At 42.9% G+C, this 10,005-nt stretch overlaps 1 protein-coding gene across 13 annotated transcripts in view; it reads left to right on the forward strand.

The window, feature by feature from the left end:
• The window catches only part of CLIP1 (CAP-Gly domain containing linker protein 1), a 104,798-nt gene that overhangs the window by 70,670 nt on the left and 24,123 nt on the right, over positions 1 to 10,005 (forward strand). For 12 of the 13 annotated variants that reach the window (XM_025045467.1, XM_025045466.1, XM_025045474.1 and 9 more), the window contains 3 exons: positions 3,101 to 3,217; positions 5,233 to 5,339; positions 9,873 to 9,993. In XM_025045467.1, coding sequence (XP_024901235.1) covers positions 3,101 to 3,217; positions 5,233 to 5,339; positions 9,873 to 9,993 — 345 coding nt within the window. The remainder of the gene's footprint in view (positions 1 to 3,100; positions 3,218 to 5,232; positions 5,340 to 9,872; positions 9,994 to 10,005) is intronic. The other variant, XM_025045472.1, reaches the window with a different exon arrangement.

A 10,005-nucleotide genomic window follows, 5' to 3' on the forward strand; every position in this document is an offset into this window, starting at 1 on the left:
GAGAGAGAAATTGCTTAGAGAAATCAATATTGCCCAGGAAGAACTCTTGAAGATAAATATGGAAAATGACTCTTTGCAAGCTTCCAGAGAAGGCTTGCAGGTACTCGTAGAAGAACTCCAGTTCAGCAAAGATAATTTGATTGCTGAGGCTAAGAAGAATCGGGAAGAAAAAGATCTCATGGAGGATCATATCAAGCAGCTCGTTATCGAAAACCTTGCCTTGACTAAAGATAAAGATGAGATCATTCAGAAGCTTCAGAGCTCTTACGAGGAGCTAGTCAAAGATCAGAAAACCTTGATGCAGGATATCGAAGATCTCACAGCTGAGAAAAGGTCAGTGTTAGAGAAACAGTCAGGTCTGGATGACATGTGCGTATCCTTAACGGTAGAGAGAGACACACTTCTTCAGAGCAACAGAGAACTACACTTTGAGAAGGACGTGCTGCTTCAAGATCAGGAAAAACTGAATGTCAGCCTGGCGGCCACCCTCCAACTCAAACAGCTGCTCAGCACTGAAGCCAGCGGGCTCCGCACACAGCTGGATGACATCAGCAAAGCTCTGAGGAAGTCTGAGCTGGAGACCGCGCAACTTCAGGCTACCAATGCCAGCCTCACGAAGCTCCTGGAAGAAATTAAGACCAGTCGAGAGATCACAGACTCTGAGTGCATCCAGCTCCTGCATGAAAAGGAAACCTTGGCCTCGTCTGAGAGGCGGCTCTTGGCCGAAAAAGAGGAACTCCTGAATGAAAATAGGCTCATCGCTAAAAAACTCAGCAAGCGCTCGGAAGAGGCTGCCCACATTGAGACGAGCCTGAACGAGAAGGTCACTTACCTGACTTCTGAGAAGGAGATGATTTGTCAGAAAATTACGAAGCTCAAAAAGCAGCTAGATAGTCTCCTGAAAGAAAAATCTGTGCTAGAAATGCAAAACGGAGATTTACTTACAGAAAGAGAAAATTCCATCAAAACCGTGGGAGAGCTTAAAAGGAAATACGATCAGGAGTCTGCAAACAGAAGAATCATTGTGCATGAGAAGATGAAATTGCTTGGTAATATTGATGCACTGAAGAAGGAACTTCAGGAGAGGAAAAAAGAAAACCAAGAACTGGCAGCCACCAAGTGTGAGCTCTCCTTGATGCTGAAAGAGGCTCAAAATGCCAAAAGGCATCTAGAAAAAGAACACACTAACATCCTGCAAGCAAAGGAGACTTTGAATGCTGAGCTTAAGACTTGCTGTTCAGAAAAGAGCGTGTTGCTGAGGGACGGGCTGACCCTGCAGGAGGAGTGTCGGAAACTGAAGGAGGAGATCCAGACGCTGCAGCAGGCCTTGATCCTGGAAAAGGAGGACAGGGCGAAGGAGAGCGAGTCCGCCCTGTACGAAAGCAGTAAGCTCCACGGGAGGGTGGTGCTCCTGGAGCAGGAGCTGGAAGAGGCGAGGGTGCTTATGAAGGCGCTCCAGTCTGAAAATTTTGTACTGATCCAAGAAAAGAGCAAATCGGAGCAAAAAGTGGTGGAGATAATTAAGGAAAAGGAACTCTTGAGTGCGGAAACAGCGCAACTCGCTGCCAACATAGAGACCCTGAAAAGCGATTTTGCCTCCTTGTCCAAGTCCAAGTTAGAGCTGCAGGAGCTGCACAGCTACCTCACCAAGATCCTGGACGACCTGCGGCTGAACCACGAGGTGACCCTGGCCGATCGGGCCAAGGCGATGCAGGACAACAAGAACCTGCTGGCCGAGAAGAGAGAGATGATCCTGGAGAAGGATGAGCTCCTGAAGGAGAAGGAAAAGCTGGCCGAAAACTACTTCCTCCTACAGAAGGAGGTCAGCCAACTGGCCAAAACCAACAGCCACATTTCAGCCAACCTCCTAGAATCTCAAAATGAAAGCCGGGTTCTGAGGAAAGACAAGAGCAAGCTCACTCTTAAAATTAGAGAGCTCGAGACTCTTCACTCGTTCACGGTAAAGTGGGAGGTCCCAGGACTGAGCACCGGCTACTAACCCCCTGCACTAACTCGTTAGCGGTTTAGGGCATCCATCCGTGTCCATGTCCACATAAGGAAATCGGCCCGTTTCATCTGTTGCTTCCAGGGCTCAGGCTGTCTGTTGCCACCTGACAGGGCGACCCATTACTAAATGCTAATTGCAGTCGTCTCTTTCCGTTAGAAAAAATTGTACACTGTGAATAACAAGGATATATATATATTTAATTTAAAGGGAAATATTCATGAAAAACTCAACCGTGGTTCTTAAAGGCTTAAGAACAACAGTGAAATGGGCACCTTTGAAGTACATAGTTACCTTGTTTGGCTTTTAACTGTTTCATGTGTCTATCCATGTGCAGTGGAAGGTTCCAGCGAAACTTCCACGGCCGGTCATAGGCAGGTGTAATGCGGAATTCCCATGGGCTTTATTGACCACATGAAATTAGAAGCCAGTGCCTAAAAAGATTTTAACTCGTTTCTGTGATCATTTTTTATATCTCTTCAGCTAGGGATTTGTTTCCATATGCATATTATCTTTTTTATTCACAGCCATGTTTATTCATTACTCACAGCTCCTCATAGATTTTTCCATCCAGCGTTTCTCGTTAAACACTTGAACTTTGTGTTATTGCCCAAATAATTTTTATTTGAAAAATTCCCAACCTAAATTCGGAATGATTTCACAGGCCCCCAAATTAGCAAGAATAGTATTTTAAACTTACAACAGTAAATATTATTGAGAGAAAAACTTTAGCCGTGTAAGCATGTCGGTCTTTATTGTCTCTGACCATTCCTTTCAAACACAAGCCAGAACGATGAGCATGACTGTCCCTGTAACTTGGAACCTGCATCAGAAGGTGCAGGTATTGAGGGGTCTGAAATTATGCAAATTGCATATGACAATGGGCTTATTGAAAAACAGCCTGAAAAGGGTGTGTCACCTTGTTTTACTTGGGCTTAAAGACCTTGCGTGTCTTAGCCTGTTTGTTTTGCTCTTGGGCTGGTGGCAGGCCCATCCACCCTGTGTGATTCCCTAAGCACACAGCCCGAGGATCAGCCTGCTGCGGTTGGCGGGGAGTGTCCTTCCTCACTTCTTACGGAGCTTTCTTGTACTTAGGCTGCTCAGACAGCAGAGGACGCCATGCAGATAATGGAACAGATGACTAAAGAGAAGACCGAAACTCTGGCCTCCTTGGAGGACACCAAGCAAACAAATGAAAAACTACAGAATGAAGTAATCAGATTTAAATGGCTTTTTGTACAGAGGACAGCTTATCGACTTCATGCGATGTTCGGTCACTAACTCAGGGTTGTTTATTTTTTGAAGCGTGGCCTCACACAGGTTTGACCTACGTTAGTGGGGTCGAATGTACGCCAGAACCACAACGATGTTAAAATAAAGCGTATTACTTCATTGCTTATTCAGTAGGGTCAACCTTTAAAGAACGAGGGGAAAACCCTAATAGCGTGGCTTTTTATGGTAATTGTTCAGTGATAGAATTAATGAGAGAAGGCACTGATAACATTCTGTAGTTTTTGTATCTTTTATCTTAAATCACATACATTTTTTTCCCCTCAATTCTCTCCCCACTTCGAGCCACTAAAATCCTTTCCTTAGCCCATGAGTTTGACGTAGGCCTTTTCTTGGCCTGATTCAGTACTGGTTCCCTAAGGCGTCATCTTATATTAGTTTCTCCTGGGTCTTGAACACATTTGTGGTGTCAAGATCATTTCGGTTCTGTCTAAAAGCAGCATTTCTCACTCTCGCACCCTTCTTTGATTTCCCTCCTTCCACTCTCCCAGCTCATACCGACCCTTTCTTTCTTTGGAAAGATGTCACATAAATCCTAAGCAGAAATAGTTATGTGACTTTCTGTAGAACTTCAGAAGCTTTTCAAAGGGATAGGCAGGTAAGACCTTAGGAATTAAAGCAGGGGAAGCGAGAGCCACTTTGAATGGCTACTCTAAAGACTGGGCTTTCTCGTTATGGAAGGTCAAAGATGGAAATCTGTGAAAGACCTGAATATTTTGAGAGAGAATTATAGGTAAATAAAACTTGACATAGAAGGGAGTACATTTATAGAACTGACAGTCCTAAGAGAAAATGACTTAAGCTAAAAATATAAAAGCATTAAAAAATCATAGACGATAATCAAAATTAGACGCTGAAGTAAATGAGAAGATCGTAGGGACTGTCTCTAACCTTTGAGGGCAGAGTCGGGGAGAGCCGCGTGCTTCTGCGACGTGACCCCTGGTGTCTTCGTTACAGCCCGAACGCAGGACTGCGTGACTCATTGTTTAGACTCATTATGATATTGTGTTTTTCTCATCCTGCGAATCTAGAATGTTAGAGGGAATTAAAAGGAAGACGGAGGTGTAAAAACTAGCAAGACACTTTCTAGGACTCCTGACTGCCGACATGTGACATGGCAAAAGTGCCTGTGGCTGTCGCTGATAACTACGCAGGTCCCAGAAAGCCAGCATGGCACCAGGAGCACACCCTGCGTGATGGGATGGCCCGTAACACGCCCCCATCCTTGGCGGGGGCTCCGCACCCAGAGCTCCAGCCCCCTGTGGTTGGTCACATCCCCTCTCACTCCCGTGACTGGGTTTCCCGCCACGGCCAGGCCCCAAGCTGCTCGCTTCCCCCGTGGGCAGGCGATGGGGCTGGACGTATGATCATATGTGAATGCGTTTCAGCTTCACTACATGGCCTTTCCCTCTTCACATTGACGTTCAGATGGGTAAATCTTTTCCCATGTACAAATATTTTGATTCAAGTCATTTTTTCATGAGGACCATGTAAATTTAGTACTGCCGTTGAAAAACATTGTATCCTAAATTGCTAACCTATGGGAAGGAAAAGGGTTTTTTTCATTACAGAAAGTAATCTTTACTGACATCATGCTTTTCGGTTTATTTGTTTTTTTTAAAGATGCTTCATACTTGAATGACAGGTTCAATAATACATATTGAGAATTATACATGAGGCGAAAGGAAACTCGGTTTATGAAGCAATTTAGTTTGACATTTTGGCCAGGTATATAGGAAATGTCTGACTAAATATAATGGTGAGATTTGCAGTTTATAACAGACTTGGTCATTTGTAATCTCTTCACCCAGGTGATTTTTATTTTTTGGCAGGTGACTTATTTTTAATGCACATTTTCATGAATAATTTGTCATTGTCCAGTCATGTCATTGGAAAGGGAAATAATTTCATCCAGTTTTTTTCTCTTGGTCTTTAAGTTGGATACACTTAAAGAAAACAACTTGAAAAATGTGGAGGAGCTGAATAAATCAAAAGAACTTCTGACTGTAGAGAATCAAAAAATGGAAGAATTCAGGAGAGAAATGTAAGTTTATCTCCTTTGAGAGAAGTTGTGGAACTTATTTAAAATCACCAAAGTGAAAACAGTGCTATTTACTTAAAAAACACTTGACAAGTACATGAAGTAAAAAGTAATTGTCACCCTCCTGTCCCCCAAATGCTATTGCACACCTGAGACGTAAACCCTATAATCACTGTCATGTCAGAACTATAGGTAAGGTAACGGATCAAAATGATGAAATGGTGCTGGCCGATGGTTAGGACATTTGAGATTCAAATGTGACTTTGTGTATGTAGCTTTACAAAAATACAAGTGAAATCAGTTTTTCTAAAGTAGTATGTTTATACAATACCCTTTTATTAATAAATCCCTCAAAATATTTTCTATTAAAAAAAGCATTACTAAGATTGGTGATCTTGATTTTAAGAGTAATCAAATCTTCTGGCATGGAAATTAAATGAGCAGAATTTTGGAAGACTTTTTCTAATCAAGATTTACACATGTGACTGTTAGCTAGACTTCAGGCAGAAGGGCCATCCATGTGCCCTGGTCACCCACTGCCTTTTAAGTTTGGTTATTATAATTATTGCAGATGGTTATTTATCTAGCATTTTTAATGATAGAGTGTAGGTTTCATTTTGCTCTTCTGAGAACTAGGCGGCATCATCTGTGTGAAACTAAAAATGTAAAGCCAATGAATCTGGTGAACATTTGAGTATGTCCTTCACACTAGGTGCAGTTAAGCTAGGAAGGATACAAAGATGAATTACATGTGGTCCCCGCCCACCAGGTGTTTATATTATTTCCAGTTCTTATCAAACAAATAGATGAGAGTCAACAAAAACAAAAGAATCAGTTCCAAACTTCCATTCCTGAGTCACCATCTTCAGTACTATCTGTTGGTCAAACTTGAACTGAACTAGTGTATGTCTAGTTCTTCTGAGAGTTCTTAAAATCCTCCTCGAAATCATCTCAACCAAGCTACTCATGAGGCTGATGGCTGAGTCCGTCCTTAGTCTAAATTTTAATGATACTTTTCTAGATGGCGTTTCAGCAGTTCCCAACAATTCCAATGCCAGATCTATAAATTTACAGTTGTGCTTATGGCCATCAGGAGAGACTTAAATTTCTTCACCTGCCAAAGCCCAGTAATGCAGACCGTGGGCACCGTGATGGGAAGAATGAATTCGGGATCAATGCAGAGAGGGCGGATTCACTACAGTTCAGGGTTTTTTCCCTGTGACACAAGTAGTTATGCTAACATGTAACATCTGGAGCCCTTTAAGTTGACTTTAGTTCATTTGTGTCACCAGGGCAGCTGGTGAGGGAGGCTCTGAGCAGCAGGAGATTCCTTAGCCAGCCTCTCCCTTGTGTGACCCCACCTCCCAGCTTCCTGGGCTGCACTAGGTAGTGGAGGGGCCGACCCAAAGGGGGCCTGGCCAGGGCGGGCCTGGCCAAGAGAGCTCAGGGGTTGGATGAAATTCTTCTTTCCTGCTACAGGACTTTGAAGTCTTTTGTATGGTCATTACATTGGTCTAGTAAAGTGTTCAGCATCCTTACTGAATCTTTCTGTCATGTCACCCATGCCCAATCAGCATGGGTGGCTTCACCTCTAGGAAGAGATCAGTTGTGTTTTGTGTCCCCTTTCTTTAAGGGTCCCACTGAATAATGAAAGCTTAGTCCCCTGTCTGTAGAAGCTGAGAATCAGGAGCAGAAGATCGCAGCCCCCACTGCCGTCCCTCGAAGCTTGGCCTGTCTTCCTGCCTGGAGCCGCTCTCCCCGGGCCTCTGGTCCCTGAGGGAGTGGTTGAGGCGAGGAGGAGCTGGACCACAGGGTGGACAGGCCTGGGCTGCTTTTGTTTCTCACCTTTCTGGCTCACCAGACCCGAGGGAAGCAGGTTGTCTGTGGGTCACTTGACATAACACCAGGAGCTGGCAGGGGAAGTCTGAGGAGTAGGCTGCATGAGCCCCTGCCCTCAGTGACTCAGACTGCCCTGCCGTAGACGTGGCCACGTGACAAGGACCATCTGATATAAATGTGCTATGTAATGGGAACGGTGCATCTCAAAACAAAAAATAGAAAAAGAAAAAGCAGTCATTTCACTGTTTCTTGGTTCCTCAGTGCAGAAAGCTGGAGCGTGAGCAGCCGTTTGTTCTGTGGTTCAGCATACACACAGGGCTCTCCACGGCCTCTGGAGCTTGTCCCGTGTCCCCTCAGCAGACAGGACTACGGCTCCTGGAGGAAAAGGGACACCAACACAGACACAGGAGGTCTGATGGGAACTGTCTCCCCCAGAATATTGCCCTTGGCAGTGGAAACCAGCACTTAGCACTGAAGGGTCCTTTTCCTCTATGCTGCTTACTAGACTGGTTTTAGGAAAACTCTTGAGTTTGATTAGCTAGTTCCCGTTTTCAGATAGAAAGAGAAGAAAATGGTTTCTCTCTCTTGTATAAATTGAATCTTAGGGAAAATAATATAAGCAATCTGATTTTTTATTTGACTCACCTGGCACAGTGATAAATCTAGAATATATTTAGTATGGCAGTCAATAGACTTCTGAGCGATTCCCAAGTAGAATGTTTGCGAGTCAATATTAACAATGTTTATTTTACTTCTCAGTTTTAAAACACGTTCTTCTTTTCTGTTTCATGATATCTTGTCATATAAAAATAAAAGTAGCTTAAAAATTGTTAGAAATGTATTTGTAGGTGTTTTCAAAATTGCTCCTTAGGATGTTTCCTGGAGTCAGGCTGTCAGAGCCTCGTTGCTCTGTGAGGCGCTTGTACCCGCCACACTCAACAGGAAAAGGTGCTTCTATGTTTGAATGAAAGCTGAGGTCCTTCTGCCAGTTTTAAGTCCAGTTCTTCTACCGTTTCCTGGCGCCGTGGTTCGGGACACAACATTTCAGTTCCCTGCGCTTCCGTGTTCTCACCTTTAAAACCTGATAACAACATGAGCCTCCTGAGGCTTTGAGAATTAACTGAGAAAATGTACATGGAAGCATGTTGCAGATTTTAAAACATTGAACAAATATTTAGGACATTTTGATATTTCTTAGCCTCCTTGTTTTAATTTTCCTTGCTGTGGGCTTTTACTAGAAATCAAGGATTTTAAAAACTTTAAAAGATGAAAATCTTTAATAGAGAAGAGGGTCACAAGCATCCCTGACAGGCCACACAAATGCTGAGACCAAACAGCCCCTAATGAAGGCAGCGACCACCTGGGAAGGAATGGTTTGGCTTATGATGATTTCATCATAAGTAAAATCTTCTGATTTGTCAAGAATTGATAGACTTTAGACAGATGAACTTTATGATGTGTGTGTATTTTGATCCATAATTAAAATCAAGCCTCCCAGATTTTAAGCGACTACCTGAGACTAAAATTCCTCTTCATTTTTCTTCACTTGCTAAATAAACATCTATTTGAAATGCTGAATTTAATGTGCTAAGAGGATTTTTGTGTAGTTTAGTCATCTAAACCTTCATGAGGTCATCCCTGTAGGCATATTATAGGTGGATGGAGAGTTAAAAATTAAAAAAAAAAAGGATGCCAAGCACCGCCACCCATTAGACAATTGGAGTTAAAAATAGACGTGTTCATGCATCAGCAGATGGATTCATACCCAGATGACTGGATTCAGAATACAGCCACGTATGACAGCTCCCTAAATGGAGTTTAGCCAGCACAGACTTAAAAGTCATAATTGCATCAAAACCTGCTATGGCATAAAACTAAAATCTAGTGATCAAATAAAGTATTTTGAATATCCATGTGAAAAGGGTAATAATTTGAGATGCATATTTTGGATTAATTTTAATAATGGGAAGATACTTGATAAACATACCCTGCTCACATTTTATATGCTGATATTCATAATATAAGTCAGCAGGCAATATTTTTATTTGCTGCTTTTAATTATAAGTTAGTATTATGGAAAGAATACAGACAAAATAAGGCATCTGTTATGTAACTAGAAAACTGCCATTTTCTTTGGGATTTTACCTGTTTGTCTGAAATATATACTCAGATTCACGGCAGCACTTGATTCTGATAGAATCTGGCAGATGAGACTATTAGATTTTGATTTCTGCCAGAAAAAAGCCTCAACAGATTACAGCTTTGTGGAGTTAGAGCAAAAGTACCTTGCTGCAGCGTAAGTCCCTTTGTCAACATAGTGGGTTCTGGTGTGATTTTTTAATAGAAATAGTCCCAAAGACAAGACGGATACTGACCACTTCACTCGTCATTTATTTTGTAGTAACATTGCTTTTTGTATGGGGAGCAGTTAGAAGTAAGGTGAGTGTGGGTGGTGAAGGCTGGAGGTAATGTTTATTAGGTTTAAAAAAAACCTAATAATTGTGGACGACAGTCCTCCTGAGAGGTTAAAGCCATCGAACCCCTCCTGTACGTAGATAACACTGCCTCCTGTTATTATAGATCCTATCAGGCATGTGACCCAGATATATTTTCCTCAGTGCTGTGAAGCTGGTCGTCTCCCACAGTTTCCTTGCCTGTCTTGTTTCTATGGTAACCCTGCACTCACTGTCCTTGCAGAGAAACCCTAAAGCAGGCAGCCGCTCAGAAGTCCCAGCAGCTTTCAGCGTTGCAAGAGGAGAACGTGAAACTTGCCGAGGAGCTGGGGAGAAGCAGGGACGAAGTCACGAGTCATCAGAAGGTCAGTGGGCCT

Source organism: Pteropus alecto, unplaced genomic scaffold (assembly GCF_000325575.1).
Source record: "Pteropus alecto unplaced genomic scaffold, ASM32557v1 scaffold213, whole genome shotgun sequence".
In the NCBI taxonomy this organism is placed as follows: domain Eukaryota; kingdom Metazoa; phylum Chordata; class Mammalia; order Chiroptera; family Pteropodidae; genus Pteropus; species Pteropus alecto.